General features: G+C 37.9%; 1 protein-coding gene across 1 annotated transcript; it reads right to left on the reverse strand.

Moving 5' to 3' along the window:
• Positions 1 to 522: 522 nt before the first annotated feature.
• LOC131157846 (COP1-interactive protein 1-like) lies at positions 523 to 9,304 on the reverse strand. The gene is made up of 5 exons (XM_058112253.1): positions 9,128 to 9,304; positions 8,840 to 8,985; positions 8,414 to 8,477; positions 6,480 to 6,651; positions 523 to 5,642 (listed from the first exon to the last, which is right to left on the reverse strand). Exons 4-5 carry the CDS (start codon positions 6,571 to 6,573, stop codon positions 769 to 771), a joined length of 4,968 nt encoding a protein of 1,655 aa, XP_057968236.1. The 5' UTR covers positions 6,574 to 6,651; positions 8,414 to 8,477; positions 8,840 to 8,985; positions 9,128 to 9,304; the 3' UTR covers positions 523 to 768.
• Between the last annotated feature and the right edge of the window lie 7,992 nt (positions 9,305 to 17,296).

Consider the following 17,296-nt stretch of genomic DNA (forward strand, 5'->3'; position numbering starts at 1 on the left):
GCCGCTGCGTCTCATAAGTTGTTTTTAGGACGATACGAGGAAAAATTATCAATACTACGTTATATGGGAAATAACAAAGCTAGCCCTGAAAAGCAAAGGAACCATCATGAATCGACCAATTTTACAAATATGATTTCCATTTTGCGACCTTTCTAACAGGAGATTATCTTTCCAACTACATAAAAATTTGTAGATTCCAACTGTAAACAACTAATAGATTAAATGAGAAAAGCCTGTGAAATTGTCACTGCCACCATGTCTGTTCTGAACTTATTATGGAGGGAGAGCGGCCCAGGGTCTGGTCGTTGTGAGAAATAATTTTGTTTTTTATCCCTTTGAAAAAAAAAAAAAAAAAAACATAAAAATTTATAAATAAATAAATAAACTGTTGAATGGGAAAAGCCAGTGAAGCTGTCATTGCCAGCAGATTGCATTACGTAACAGCATCAGAAACTACTACGCACCTTGATTCCCCATTTGCTAAAAAGGCACCCACCAAAAATTTAACAAGACACAACAGAATACATGCAATTTCATATACAATTTAAATTGATGAATCGGAAACCCTGAGGTTGCCACTAAATTATCTACCACATGATGACACTGATGATGCCCAACAGCATCCCACCTTGTTCTAACAAGGTTCCCTCACTGGAAAAAAAAAAAATGAACCAATCAAACCAAATACCTAATATGCAAAAATAAACAAATAAGTAATAACGACATACATGATCAATACATATAACAACTTCAGACACATAATAAATCTCAGGCAGTGGTCCTTCGAGTCCTAACCACCACCTTTGAAACCACTTCCCTGTAGTAATCACAGCGGCTCCGATGATAATCAATCCACAAGCACAGCTGCCTTATTGCTTCCCTCTTCTCCTCTCCCAGCCCCATCATCCCCTCTTCCTTCTCTCTCATCAGCTTCTCCATCTCTCCCACCTTCTTCCCCAGCTGCACCACTTCCCTCGCCAGCTTCTCCTTCTCTCTCTTCTCCATGTCTGCCTTCACTTCCAGGTTCCCGACCCTTTCCTGCAATGCCGATTCTTCTTCCTTCTTGTTCCGCAGCTGCCCGACTAGATTACCGACGTCCTCCTTCAACCTCTCTCTCTCTTTAACCGTTGCCGTCACCCAGTTCTTTGTAATTCTAAGCTCGTCCGAGATTTCAGAAACCGAGCTCTCGAACCTTTTGAAGTCTTCCTCAAACTTCTTCGCCACGGATTCCAGCCCGTTCAGGGTGTTGCTTAGCTTCTCGGATATGTCGGTGATCATCCTAGAATGAGCTTCACTGTTTGCTGCCATTGTGCTAGATAGTGTGGCAATCCTTTCTTCGAGAGCTCCATGTTCTTGCTGGAACCTCTTCTCTGCACTTCGGTAGCTCTCTTCCTTCTCGCTGAGCAGCTGCTCTGTGACCCGGAGCTTCTGGTTTGCTAACCGGAGTTTAACTTCAACCGTGCGGACATTCTCTATCAAATTACTGAGTTCATCTCCTTTGGCATCAAGGTCTCGTTTCAAGCTTTCAACCATGATCTCCAAATCTGCAACCTTCTGATCTTTAGATTCAATGTTCTCGTGGAACTCTTCTGCCATCCCTTCCATCTTCCTCTCTGCCACTTGGAGATTCACCTTGCACTCCTCAAACCAACTTTCAACTTGCTTATAGTCCCTACTCATCTTATCAAATGAATCCTCCTGCTCTTTAAGCAATTTTTGGTGATCTGCACTTCTGGTTGTGAACTCGAGGTTCTGATTCTCTATTTGGGCGAGGCTTTCCAAAGATTCTTTTCTGTGTGTCTCAATCTGCAACTCCAATTGGCATTTCTCAGTCTGCAAGGAATCCAACTCCTGCCGCATCCTGTTGGCCTCTGCCAAGAGGGTCATGATTTGAGCTGATGCTTCCGTCTCTCCATCCTCAACTCTCCTCTGCAGCGCAGAGAGTTTGTCCTCTCTCTCTGTTAATGTGTTCTCTACTTCTAAAATTCTGTCCTGCAGCCCTTCTTTTTCTACTCTTAACTCGTCAATCTCATGGTTTTTAGTTCTAATCTGCTCCTCAAGCTCACTTCTCTGGTTACATAGAGAGCTCACTTCCAGTTCCAGGGCCTTTACCTGAGCTTTTAGGCCCTCCCCTTCTTCCAGCAATCTCTGTTGATCAGCAGTTTTGAGTGCTACCTCATCTTTTAGATTTTCAATATGAATAGAGTATTCTGAAATTTCTCCAGTCTTTTTCTCAAGTTGTCGTTCCAATTCTGATATCTGTTGTTGTAGGGATTCCATTTCCTGCTGCATCACGGCAACCTGATCCAACAAGGCCTTGATTTGGACTGATGCATCATTGCTTTTGTGTACCAACTGCTCTTCCAATTCACTTTTTTGAACTCGTAAAGAATCCATTTCCACTTGCAGATTTTTTACTTGTTCCATTAAGACCAGAGTTTGAGCGGATGCCTCATTATTATGATCCTCTAATCTCTTCTGCAAAGTGGAGAGCTCGTCCCCTCTCTCTTTTACTGTCCTCTCAAATTCAAAAACTCTTACCTGCACTCCCTCCTTTTCTTCTCTGAACAGTTCAATCTCTCTGTTTTTACTATTTATCTGTTCTTCCAATTCGCTTTTCTGGCCCTTTAATGACTCTACCTCCAATTCAAGGCCCTTCACTTGCACGGTAAGACCCTCCATCTCCTTCAATACTCCCAAGTGGTCACCAGACTTGCTTTCCAACTCCCCTTTCAAATTGTTAACTTGGGTAGTCAAATCTTCTATTTTAGACAATAAATCACTCTCAATATCCTCAAGTTTCTTCTGCAGAGAAGAATGTTCATCCCCTCTCCCTATCAATGTCCTCTCCAATTCAAAAACTCTGTTATGCAGCCCCATCTTTTCCTCCGTCAATTGATCAATCTTACTGTTTTTGTTTCTTATATGTTCTTCCAATTCGCTTTTCTGGTTCTGTAGAGAGTCTACCTCAAGTCCAAGGCCCTTCACCTGCATGGTAATACCCTCCATCTCTTTCAATACTCCCTGGTGGTCTACAGACTTGCTTTCCAGCTCCCCTTTCAGATTGTTAACTTGTGCAGTCAAATCTCCAACTTTAGACAATGAATCACTCTCAATATCCTCAAGCTTCTTCAGTAGAGCAGAATGTTCATCCCCTCTCCCTATCAATGTCCTGTCCAATTCAAAAACTCTATTCTGCAGACCCACCTTTTCCTCTCTCAATTGATCAATCTCGCTGTTTTTGCTTCTTATCTTTTCTTCCAATTCGCTTTTCTGGTTGCATAGAGAGACTACCTCCAGTTCAAGGCTCTTCACTTGCAGAGTAAGGCCCTCCATCTCTTTGAGTACTCCCTGGTGATCTGCAAACTTGCTTACTAACTCCCCTTTCAGATTGTTAATTTGTGCAGTCAAATCTTCTTCTTTAGATAATGCATCGCCCTCAATGTCCTCAATCCTTTTTAGGAGAGCAGAATGCTCATCTCCTCTATCTATTAATGTCCTCTCCTGCTCAAAAACTCTATTCTGCAGTCTCCCCTTTTCCTCTCTCAACTGATCAATCTCACTGTTTGTACTTCTTATCTGTTCCTCCAATTCGCTTTTCTGGTTCTGTTGAGAGTCTACCTCAAGTTCAAGGCTCTTCACTTGCAGAGTAAGGCCCTCCATCTCTTTGAGTACTCCCTGGTGATCTGCAAACTTGCTTTCTAACTCCCCTTTCAGATTGTTAATTTGTGCAGTCAAATCTTCTTCTTTAGATAATGCATCGCCCTCAATGTCCTCAATCTTTTCTAGGAGAGCAGAATGCTCATCTCCTCTCTCTATTAATGTCCTCTCCTGCTCAAAAACTCTATTCTGCAGTCTCCCCTTTTCCTCTCTCAACTGATCAATCTCACTGTTTGTACTTCTTATCTGTTCCTCCAATTCGCTTTTCTGGTTCTGTTGAGAGTCTACCTCAAGTTCAAGGCTCTTCACTTGCAGAGTAAGGCCCTCCATCTCTTTGAGTACTCCCTGGTGATCTGCAAACTTGCTTTCTAACTCCCCTTTCAGATTGTTAATTTGTGCAGTCAAATCTTCTTCTTTAGATAATGCATCGCCCTCAATGTCCTCAATCCTTTTTAGGAGAGAAGAATGCTCATCTCCTCTCTCTATTAATGTCCTCTCCTGCTCAAAAACTCTATTCTGCAGTCTCCCCTTTTCCTCTCTCAACTGATCAATCTCACTGTTTTTACTTCTTATCTGTTCCTCCAATTCGCTTTTCTGGTTCTGTTGAGAGTCTACCTCAAGTTCAAGGCTCTTCACTTGCAGAGTAAGGCCCTCCATCTCTTTGAGTACTCCCTGGTGATCTGCAAACTTGCTTTCTAACTCCCCTTTCAGATTGTTAATTTGTGCAGTCAAATCTTCTTCTTTAGATAATGCATCGCCCTCAATGTCCTCAATCTTTTCTAGGAGAGCAGAATGCTCATCTCCTCTCTCTATTAATGTCCTCTCCTGCTCAAAAACTCTATTCTGCAGTCTCCCCTTTTCCTCTCTCAACTGATCAATCTTACTGTTTTTACTTCTTATCTGTTCCTCCAATTCGCTTTTCTGGTTCTGTTGAGAGTCTACCTCAAGTTCAAGGCCATTCACCCGTACGGTAAGAACCTCCATCTCTTTCAATAGCCCCTGGTAATCTGCAGACTTGCTCGCTAACTCCTCTTTCAGATTGTTGACTTGTGTAGTCAACTCCTCTATTCTAGACAATGAATTAGTCTCGGCATCCTCTGCCTTCTTAATCTCATTGGAAATTTCAGATATTTTTAAGGAAAGACTACTGTTCTCTTCCTCCATAGCTTTCTTAGATCGTCTTAGATCTGCCACCTCCTGCTCTGCAAAATCCCTTTGCTGCTTCATATCAGAAAATTCCCTTCTAACAGATTGCAGTTCAAGCTCAAGAGTTTCCTTCTCACTTTTTAGCTTATCTGCTTTGCTTATTAAGTCTTCCGTAATTTTCTCTCCCTCTTCAATCCTTTTCATGGCAGTCTGTTTCTCCATGATCAAATTATCTCTATCTTTACTTAAATCTTCCAATCTCTGGTTCAGTTCAGCTTCCAGCTCCCTGGCATGGTTCACTTTTAAATTTAGGTCTCCATTCTCAATCAGAAGCTTTGAGTTGTCATCACGCAACCTCTCAACTTCAACCCTCAAATCACCCACAATTGTCTCTGCTGCTTCTAGCTTCCACAGAACTGCCAGATGTTCCAAATTTAAAGCTTCTTTTTCACTGTTTGTGTCCGTTAACTTCCTCTTCAGGTCAGCAACTTCTAGATTTACAGTTTCAACTTCTTGCTCAATGTTTTCTGTCTGAAACTCACTTTCTAATTTCCCATTTTTACTGTTTTCTTGCTTCGAAGAGTCATCTGGTTCTGAATCTGAGCCAGAGCTAGATGAAGAAAATGTCTCCATTCCATGATTGCTGTGAACTTTTTTTCTTAGCTCGCCAATGAGATGATCATAGCGCGCATAAAGAGACTGGTACTGATTGTGGAAATCCTCAATTAGCTCAAGGAGTGGTTCTTTTTCTGAGTTTTCCACTGGGAGATGATCTTGATCATCTAGATCTTCATTCTTGATAAGCTTCAAGATTTTCTTCACTTTGTCCTCAACTTCTGCAATAATCAGAAATTTATGGAGTTTAATACTTGATCATCAACCAAAGTTGTGAGTGAAAGAACGGAAACTTAAGATCCAACAGCAGAAACATAGTAAATGCTCAACTCCAAACATATGTGTTCAACAAGACACAAAACTTTGAGCTGATGACAAATGGAATAATGTAATCGGGCGAAAAAATAAACTGAACATACGATGAAGCTAAGAAAAATATTTAAATAGCAATGAAGTAAATGGGGTTTCCCATTTAACTACCAATAACAGAGTTTCAAAGATTCTGTTACATAGTAAAATCAGCTGCTGGCCATTTGTGATGCTGAAAATTTAAAATAGTAAAAATTTGGAAAGGGAAATACCCGCACGGAACCATTCACATTGCACGTGCTTAAAACATTATGCTACGTTCAAAATATAGAAGCAACCATGAAGATCAATGCAGCGCCAGTAATTGGAAAATTAAGTAGTTTCCAGCAGAAACACAAGAACTTGAAGGAATGAAAAAGTGTTAGTCACTATCTTGTCGGATTAAGATGATTTTTTTTTTTTTTGAAAAATTATCCTCAAGGTCTTCTTTTTCTGATTTTATTTAAATGCCTAATTATGGAGTGAAAGAAAATCTAAATTTTTTTGGCTGTGGACCCCATATTAACATGTGCCCACTTACCATTAACGAAAATGTATAAAATCAGGAGTTAGAGTTAATTAAACTAAGCATCAACATAATTGATTCTTAACTTCTTAATTTCATCATGAGCATTATTGTAATGCATGGTATTTGCATCAATTACTTCATAATTGCAATTTCACACGTTCTGCCTAACACAGCAACTCACCTATTTTAGTTCCTTTGAGCTCTTCATCCTTTTCAGGATTAATGTGACTTCCAAATAAGGTCTTTATTGACTCCTCCCATTGGCGCTTCGTCATCTCTTTTACAGAAAAAATTCTCGATCAAGTAAACCTCAAGCCAAGGCCATGTCCATCTTCAGCTCAAAGAATCAAACTCTGAAAAACATAATTGAAAAATACCCCTTTCAAATTTCAGAACATATAAGTCCAGCTAAAAAAAAAAATAGACAGATTTTAAACGGGTTGCACACTCAAGTTGTCAAATTTGAGCATTCATAAACATAAAAAATAAGAATTCAAATTTGAGAACATTTTTAAGTGAAAACCACTTCACATAAATGAAAAGATGGCATGATGGTCCACCATCGTGATCTTATTTATGGCTCATCCATGCTGATACTGTAGCAAATCGGGGAGTATTTACCTCACATATATTAAAAGGCGGCTACAATTGGCATGATTTCTCAAGAACATTGAACTAAAAAGATAAAAAGACAGCCCACTACATGAAGCGCCTGTCTATGCAGAGTCAGGGAAGCGACGGACCAAAATAGGTCTATGATATGCAGCCTTACCATCTATTTTTAAGAGGCTATTTTCATGCCTCAAACCCTTGACCTCTAGGTCACATGGCAACAACTCTACCATCGTGCCAAGCTCCCCTTCTCTCAAGAACATTGAAATCGTTCCCTTTTTTGCATGCTTGCTTCTTGTTAATTATTTTTGTAATTCAAAATTGATAGAAATAATGACAATTTATATCACTGTCCAGATCTTCCAGTCTCTTGCTCTAACTTGTTGGTAATACATGCATTTAAATACAAGTTTTTAACATTGGGGTGGCGCATTAAACACAAAACACAGAATTAAGGAGTGATTCATCAAACAAGCTAACTAAAATATGCAAGGCCCAGCTGAATTTTGAAAAAACTAAATGCAATTCAGATATTATATCAATTTCAAACATCACTCTGTTGGGTAGTGAGTACAAATCTAGAAAAATATTATTACCATGTGGCTTTTTATATAACTGAAATATTGTTTTTTTTTTAAATCATTATTGCAGATTCCAGTCCTAGCTTCATTGGCCTCGCTCCATAAACTTTTGTTGATGCAATTATCAATGTTATATTTAGTTTGCAGAATGAAATAAGATGAATTCTAAAGAATGAAATTACCTTCTCTTAATTTCTGTATCTGACTAAAAGAAAAGTCACCAAAGAAGATAAGTGTAGAAGAGTTTATGTCCAAACTGCAGTGGCAAAAGCCCATTAATGAGGTTCCTAAATATTTTCTTTGGCTAATAAATGTTTCACCTAATGCAACTCCAGTTACTCCCTTAGCTTAATGAATAATTGGTTCATGCATCAGTAAATGAAAACATAACCGTCAACTTGGGGTAAGGGTTACATTCATAACACATCCGATTTTTTTTTTTGCAAATTAAAAAGGAAATAAGCATTTCCAGCATCAACTCACGGCACCAAACAATCCAAAATACCCTAGTAAAATATTTGAATTGCTTATTCTAGTTCGGAGATCCTCACGGAGCGTACAATGGGCACGATTTTGAAAGCACGACCCACAAAATAATTAACAAGGGTTCAGCGCTAGTTTATTTAATTCTTTCGATACTTCAATGCTTTTCCAAATTTACAGACACGTCACTGCATGGCCACCATTCCTCATCTGGCGCCACCTCACTATTTCTGTTCCAGGACCAGAGCCAATTTTGATTTTTGAATTAAAAAGATAGACAGCTAGTAGGCCACAAAAGTGAGCTGTTTTTTTAAACGATAAAGAGCTATTGAATTGTTTTTATTAATTAATAAATTGGTCTTTTGACTGAGAAAGGAAAAAGAACACAATCTTATGACTATGTAGCTCAATAAATAATAAATACAGAAATAACTTTCACCTGGAATCGGTCTTCGCGTCTTCTTTTCTTTTGCCAAATTTACCCCAATAGAAATTTAATAAAGCTGTGGAAAACAAGAAATCAATCAATTCATGAAACAAACATACAAACTATATATATATATATATATATATATATATATATATATATATATATTGAGCTTCGACCAAAAATATTTTTAAAATAAAATAAAAGACTTGAACTTTAAAATGTGGATGCAACTTTTGAATACTAATCGAATGGCATCCAATCGATCTCAGCCTGAAAAGAATCGGAAAAGTAGGGGATTCGAGTACGCAATGAACCTCCAGGATTTAAAATGAACATTTCCCCAAGTAGAACTTCCATACTTCATAACAACATCAGAGCAACAAAAAACGATTCAAGCGTAACTACTTAGTTTAAAACAAGCAATCTTAAACATACATCAATCCGCTCTCCTCCTAGCACAGCTTGATCCACTCGATCCGAGCTTCGAATAAATGAAACTCGAATCCGAGATCATGACGTCAGCTGAACTTCAAACCTCAGTCCACAACAAGATCGAAATCAAACCTCGGCAACAAAATTCCCTGCAAATTTGGCGAAAAGAATACAAATTAAGCGAAAACAAGACGAAAATGGACAAATTCAAGCCAGTCTCAAGTCCGACTCTGTAATCGAGTGAAGTGAACAGAGAGATAGAGAGAGGGAGCAAAGAGAATCAAAATTTACCAGAGAACAAATCAGAGCTAGCTGCGCAAAACTCAAACTTCTTGATACGAAGAATCAAACAGGGAGAATATCGAGAAAGGCGGAGGAGTTTCTCTCTCTCATTCAAATGTTAGAGAGAGAGAGAGAGAGAGAGAGAGAGAGTATGGAAATTGAAAATCTGATAAATTTTTGTTTGTGCTAAAAGAAAAGAAAAGAAAAGAAAAAAAAAGGGATAAAGGAGGATTTTTTTGTCTGGACGTAGAGAGGGCTGGAGCCTCAATTTTCTCAGCTGGGAATCTTGGGAATTTCCTTCGGAACTGTTGCCCTTAGCGTTTGAGATTATTACGGTGATGCCACCGAGTTTCGGCGAGTGCCACCAAGCCAACAATCGGTTTGCATCTTTGTTCCCTCCCACTTTTTGTTTCCTTGCGCCGTGTCCCCTGGGGCTCCTCTTAAATCCACAACTTGATTTTGTTTTAGTTTGTATATTCATATGTATACCTGCATTGGATTTGATGTTTGAAGTTGGGTTTTGAATTTGTGGAAATTTAAATAAAATGTAAATTGGAGCACGGAATTTGGATCAACAATAAGATTGCTCTTTTATGATCCGTTGATTATGTATTCGTCTCCAAAGAAATAATTTTCCTATATAATATATGATAAGTTGTGTACAACAATCATTCTCCTATTCTTAGAAAGTGAAGAGTCTTATGGTCTTAAAACACTATTTAAATAAAAATTTAAATTTAAACTTGAACTTGTAAATTTTGTTGTCATATATATTTAAAGTGTAAATTTTATTTTTTGATGTTTCTAAAAAAACAAATGAGATTGCCGATAAAATCTTCTAATCATGAGTCAGCTTTTAAGATTGAATTTCTTTCGATGGTTAAGGTTTACAAAGTTAGATTGGACTCCATTGGCTATTATAGTTATTATGTTTTGGATTGTCATCTAGGCAAAGAATCTACTAACTGCTAAGAAGATCAAAACTAATTTTATCTTGTATTTAATTATAAAAATCGACTACCTTTTAGATGATGATATGGATTGAAATGGATTAAATGAACCCGTTACTTTGGTCCTATCAAACGTGTAAGGTTGTGTCCTATTGCACATGGATACCTTGTAAAATAAAGGGTTTGGATAGAATTGTGAAATTCATAGAAATCATAGAAGGAGATAGAAGGATTAGAAGGTAAAAGGATTTTGATTAGAAGACAAGAGAAAAAGGAGATAAGAGGAAATAGATTAAAAACTATTGGGGTTATCCCACATCGATTGTGGAAGGGGCTAGTGGTCAGTTATTAAGTATGAGGGAAAGTATCACCCCATTAGCTAGCTTTTGGGACTGAAAAGGCCTTGGACCGCCCAACACTAATATCAGAGCTATGATTTAACATTCTCCTCGAGATGTCTGGTACATGGTGCTGCCAATTTGGAATCCGATGTGTGAGGGGGAGATTGTTGGGGTTATCCCACATCGGTTGTGGAAGGGGCTCGTGGTTAGTTATTAAGTGTGAGAGAGAGTCTCACCTCATGAGCTAACTTTTGGGGTTGAGAATGCCTTGGACCGCCCAACAAAAAACAAGGAGACAGAGAGATAAAAAAGAAACAGGGATTACCGTGTTTAGGCCTATTATAGGACTAGGCTCTTGCAATGTGTGTTGAATCGGTTCAAAGATCATTCTTACAACAATCGTTACACGTATTAATATGCTTTTCAGATCAAATCTGCATTAATTAATTCTACGATTACAATTATAAATTTAGAATAATAAATCCTAATAGTATATGATGTTTCTAACATTAAATCATGAATCGGGACTATTATAAAAGACCCAATTTATTATAGTTGACATGATTGTCCAATGCCTACCTGCCTTGTCCCTTGATAATTGTACAATCCCCACTATCTAGTTGGTCACTTATGATTGATCCATAGAGTTGAACAAAGAGTGACTTACCTCACCTGGATGAACTTTGCTTTTTGCCATTTGCCTTACCTAATAATTAGGCAAACTTTTGTTTTAATTCTTCAGGTGACGTTGCGGTAAGTGTCTCGCACTATTTGCCACATACCTAGGGCGAATATCACAATCAAACGATTGTTACACTATCTCAAAAATATACAAAGATGGTGTAAATACCTTGTGACCTAATATTAGATAGATTTTTTTTGTCCAAATTCATACAAATTCAAATCCAAATTTAAAATCAATATCATCAAATGCAACTTTAATAAAATAAGTAATATAACTAAAACAGAAAAATCATCAGAACGAGGCATCCTGAACTCATGGGACCAACCAATCTTACACTACCGACATGGGCTAGTCTCTTTCTAAGCTAGTCTTAACCCGCACTAAATTAAGCTAAGAATATTTAGCATAATCTAATCTAATCTAATCTAGCCATCAGAACGTGACATCCTGAACTCATGAACTTTGAATATTCATGAACTTATATTGATTAAAGTATCAACTATTTTTTGCATTTTATATTAATTTTCACTTGTGGTAAACAAGTTGATTAAGAAAAGAGTAGGTGTGTGCTTTCATTGTATTTTCCTTTGGAACTTGAAATTAAGAAGCATAGCTTGCTGCACGTGAGGAGGTTGAAAGAGTAGGAGTAGAAACAAAGGAGGTTCCATTCATGCACTCATGCTCCCCTTTACGTAGAACCTCCTCAATCATGTTTAATATTTCCATTTTTAAGCTATAAATATTTTATTTTATTATTTTGTCATGAAGGTCTAAAAGGCTATTTTTTAAATCTTTGCTTTTGTATTAAATTCTTAAGCGTTCCTCTTTTAACACGTGAACATATTTTGTTTTACGGCAACGACATATTTAGTTTGTGACAAGTTTTTTTTTTTTAATTTTTGAGATAATTATTAAAAATGCCTTCTTTAACTTTGTTATACTAAATTTAAGAAATAAAAAATGTATTAATTAAATAATGAGCCTAATTTTTTTAATTAGTTATATTATTAATTCATACTTTATATTTATATGAATACAAAAACATTAAAAAAAAAAAAGGAAAAACAAAATTTTTATAGGAATTAAATTAATAAACGGTTGATAAATTAAGTTGTAGCTTTTGTCTGAATATGGTGAGGAGGGAAACACAGCGTCACGCCACATTCACGCGGCATTTCCAAATTGCAAGATTAGATGGGCATGGACTTTTTGGCGTTATTACAACCCAAACGCCCTTTGACTTTGAGATAATTACAATGGGGACCACTGAGTTTAGATAAAACAAAATTAAGGTAAATTTTCACTCTCTAACATTACAAAATATGTCATACTTACATAATTTACGTTTATGAGGACCATTGAAGGTGAACATCACCGGCTTGTGACATTACGAGAAGAGAGCGGGTAAAACTATGATGTGTTTTGTAAATAATAAAATTAGAAAATAAAAAAATAAAAAACAAATAACACGCTAAGAATACAAATTTATGAAGTTTAGTAATTTGTCTAATTGTCCATGCTCTCTAAATTAAATTAGGTTACTGATTCTACCAATGCTATTTACAAATAGAAGGAACTCATCAGTATCACTCTCGTGTGTGATAGTGTTGTGCTCCGACTAACAATTTATATGAGATTTGAGGCTACCTTTACAAAATTACATATATATGCAATACAAGGCAATCGTCGCTAAGGGGGGAGTGCATCCCTATTCGACTCCCTCCACCTGTGTAGATGCAAGTAAATGTTGCACCCAATATACTGTACTGACCATGTTATCAAACTTCAGATATATTATGATGGTCATGGGTCACGGGTCCATGTTGAATAGCAGGGTTCATTATATTAGAAAACTTTTTAGGAATATATTAATAATGTTGTCTTTAATTATTTAAGGGGTGATATTGGTAAGGTTAAGGAAATTTTCTCAAACACAATAACCAATATCAAATGAGTAGTGATAATTTAACATCTCTAAAAATTGCTTCTTTTAAAATGGGTTATAGAGTTTGCAATTAATTTTTCCACATAGGAAATAAATAGATCATGAATTGAAACTCTAGTGAATAAATTTTTAAAATATTGATGTCTATTTGATTTTTTTTCTACCACGGCGTATTAGGCAAGTGAGACAACTATTTTACTAATTTTGCCTATTTAAAAACCTAGTATTTTCAAATAAGATATTCAATATTTTCTCAATTTTTATGCCTTAATGCCCTTTGAGTGGTCAAACATTTTCTTAACTATGTTGTCTCTCCAAATGAATTTTTTATTGGGAGTCCCCACATGTGTGATGCATTTATCTCTTTCTCATTTCTTTCTTCATGAATATTTTATGACTAGTTTTCTTTCATATGATTTCCCTTATCCCTTTTGTTAAGAATTCCATTTGTGAGCTTGTCCCACATTGAAAAATTTGAGTGGATGATGGGTGCTTATGTATATGGTTGGACCAAAAACCCAATAAGCTTAAGCTTTTGGGTCAAATTGGCGTTCACCCATGTGTACTATTAGAGAAATATACACTTTCCAAATAATGCACGGAAGTCGTGTCCACATTCAGAACTTTACTTGATCAGTGAGACCTAGAGGGAGGACGTTGATCTGTACGTTTGGTGCTGCACTAGGGGGTTCGAAGGACTTGTTGGTGGCTGAAGTTCCTATGTAATAATATATATATATATATATACTTCCTATTTTTTCTCTTTCCATTTTGTCCATTCCCTTATGTATATATACATCCTTGTAATGTTCAATAATTAATAAAGAGGAAAAGTCCTTCATTCATAATTTAACATGGTATCAGAGCTCTAGGTTTTCTTAATTTTTTGTATCACTTTCTTTGCCGCCGCCACTGCCAATCGTTCGCTCCACTGTTCTCAATCCTGTTCGTTGTCTCTGGCTGTCCTGTTCGTTGTCTCCAGCTGGTTCCTACCCGGCACTCACAGTCATCCCAAGCTCTCTCTCGGCTCGTCATCTCTCAAAACCCTTCGGCAATCTCTCATCTTCTCCGGCAGTCCTGCCATCTCTTAGACACAGACAAACATTATTACCTTGTCGTTTTTTTTTTTTTTAATTTTCTCTGGATATCCCTCGACATCTCAGTGCTTCTCTATTCGTCTTCTCCGGCAACTCTCCGCCTCTCAGTTTGTCCTCCCGTCTCCCATCTTCTCCAGAAGTCGTCTTCGGCTGGTGCATCTCTAGTGTCCGCATTCGGTTCGGTGTCAGTTCTCAGTTTCGGCTAGTTCATCTGCGATGCTCTCCATCTCTGGTGTCTTTCAAAAGGTTCTTGATTTTCCTGCAACGTTTTTCCGACATCGTCTCTCTTTGTCAGACCGTCGTCTTCGTAGTGCTTAGTGGTTATTGTTTCCAAATACCTCTCAGTGGTTCTTGTTGTCGAATACCTCTCAGTTGTTCTTGTCCTCATTGTTTCAGTTGTCTTTGCCACATCTGCCACTGTTCCAGGTGGTCTCAACCAAGTGAGTGGCGTGCCAATTCTTGAGAACGAGACAGGTTTTCATTTTTTTTTTTTTTTTTGCGGTCTCCTCCACTTGTTGTCCTAGTCGTCTTCTCCGGCGAGAGCAGAAGTAGCCGTCCCTCATAGAGAGTAGCAGTAGTCGTCCCTCTCAGTCGTAGCTCATTAGCATCTTCTTCGACGATCCCGTATCAGTTCAGTTGTCCGGCATCATCATCTCTGGCATTATCTCAGTTTGACGAAGTCTCGTCTCAGTTGACTCTCTCAGTCCGGCGAAGCAGCGGTCGGTGTAGTAGATCTCCGGCCTCTGGCTCTCCCTCATCTCTCAATTACAAGTTCTTACGGTGAGATTATCAAATCGAAGGTTTATTTTGGTCGCCGCAAAGGTCATATTTGACTTGATTCGGTGGTTTGATTCATTTAAACTGATTTGCCATTATGGAAGCATCTAGTTCTTCAATGGCTACAAATACTGTCACAGGTTCTTCAACTCCTTCTAAGATTGCTATCCCTGGTCTCACTAGCGAACAATACTATCAACTGGATCTTTTATCGCCCTTAAACACCAACTCTTCCAATTTTGCCGGTAACCTTGCCTCTTGTCATTCTACTTCTTTTTCTAACACTGAATGGATTATTGATTCAGGTGCCTCTGATCACATGACTTCCAATTTGTCTTCTATTAATAATATTCAACTTCTCAACCAGCCATGCCCCATTAAGCTTTCAAATGGTGACATTGTTCCTGAAACTCATACCGGCACTAGGCGATTTTCTCCTAATTTTTCTCTTTCTAATGTTCTTTATGTGCCTTCATTTAAATTTAATTTATTATCCATCAACAAACTTAGCAATGATCTCAATTGTGTTGCTATATTTTTTCCCACTTTTTGTGTCTTTTAGGACCTATCAACGAGGAGGCTGATTGAAATGTGTGAAGTACGGGATGGGCTTTACTACTATAAACCTCCCTTCACCTCAGTTTTCCACTCTCAACGTGTTTCTGACACTACTCTTTGGCATTAACGTCATGGTCACCCTTCTATTTCATGTATTCTGAAAACCTTAAATATTTCTTCTTCTCATTTGCCTTGTGATGTTTGTGCAAGAGCAAAGCACACTCATTTACCTTTTTCTTTGAATACAAATAAGAGCACATTTTATTTTAATCAGATTTATTGTGATATATAGGGTGGTTATCCTACAGTTTCACTCTCTGGTGCACATTATTTTTTAACAATCATAGATGACTATTCACGTGTTACATGGGTCTATCTTATGCGCATGAAATCTGATACTTTCACTTGCCTTAAAAATTTTTGCGTCATGGTCAAAAATCATTTCAATTGCACTATTAAGCATGTACGCACTGATAATGGTCGAGAATTTCTATCCACCTCGCTTCAAACTTTTTTGCATGATCAAGGCATTTTTCACAAGCGCACATGTGTGGATACACCTCATTAAAAAGGTGTTGCAGAGCGTAAACATTGCCATCTTCTTAATGTGACTCGATGTTTACGTTTTCAAGCCAATCTTCCCATATCTTTTTGGGGCGAATGCATTCTCACAGCCACCTATTTAATTAACCGCATTCCTTCACCCAGCCTTAATTATAAGTCCCCTTATGAACTTCTTTTTCAGAAACCACCTTTGTATACACACTTGCGAGTGTTTGGGTGCTTGTGCTATGCCCAGACCACTCGCCAACATCGTAATAAATTCTCTCCTCATGCTCTTCGATGTGTTTTCTTGGGTTATCCTGCTCATCATAAGGCTTATCGTGTATACGATCTTGAAAATAAAAAAATTCTTATCCGCCCATGATGTCACCTTTAAATAAAATATTTTTCCTTATCATCTCATACCTTCAACTCCTACATCTTCTCTCATCCTTCCCCTTCCTATTCTTGATATACACCCATCCTACACTTTACCTTCCCTAGCCCCCTACCTCTCTCTCCTTCTCCCTTAGTATCCTTACCAACACCCTCACCCTCAGCCCCTTCCCCACCACCCCCTCCACCCATCTCTTCACGACCCAAATGAATTGTCACACATCCCTCTTACTTTGATGATTATATTTGCCCTATTTTACCAAAGTCCTCCATGGCTTCACAAGTTTCAAGATGTCCCTCAAGTATAGTTCATTGTCTCTCCTTTTTTATCTTATCATCGTTTCTCTAATCAACATTTGACTTTTCTTTCTGTTATGTCCTAACATCCCAAACCCACCTCATATTCTCAGGTCGTGCTATACTCCCATTGGCATGATGTCATGGCTTCTGAAATCCACGCCTTAGAAACCAATAATACATGGGTTCTTCAACCCCTTCCACTTGGAAAAAAAACCAATTGGCTATAAATGAGTGTTCAAAACAAAACTTCGGACCAATGAGTCTATAGAACGACACAAAGCTCGCTTGGTGGCCAAGTGCTACACTTAGGTAGAAGGTTTGGATTATCATGACACTTTTGTTCCTGTTGCTAAACTTGTTACTATTAAATGTGTTCTTGCAGTGGCTGCAGCTCGGAATTGGCATCTCCTTCAATTGGACGCCAACAACACTTTTCTTCATGGTGACCTCGATGAGGAGGTTTATATGATCCCTCCACCGGGTTATTTACAAACAGGGGGAGACTCGTGTTTGTTGTCTTCAGAAATTCCTTTATGGCCTTAAGCAAGCCTCTCACAATTGATTCTCTAAATTATCTTCTATTTTA

Source organism: Malania oleifera, chromosome 6, assembly GCF_029873635.1.
Source record: "Malania oleifera isolate guangnan ecotype guangnan chromosome 6, ASM2987363v1, whole genome shotgun sequence".
NCBI lineage: Eukaryota > Viridiplantae > Streptophyta > Magnoliopsida > Santalales > Ximeniaceae > Malania > Malania oleifera.

Excerpts from the sequence above, each read along its gene's own strand:
- LOC131157846 (XM_058112253.1), bottom strand. The coding sequence starts at position 6,573 with ATGACGAAGCGCCAATGGGAGGAGTCAATAAAGACCTTATTTGGAAGT. Across the intron at positions 5,643-6,479 it reads GCTCAAAGGAACTAAAATAG|AAGTTGAGGACAAAGTGAAG; the intron begins GTGAGTTGCTGT and ends TGATTATTGCAG.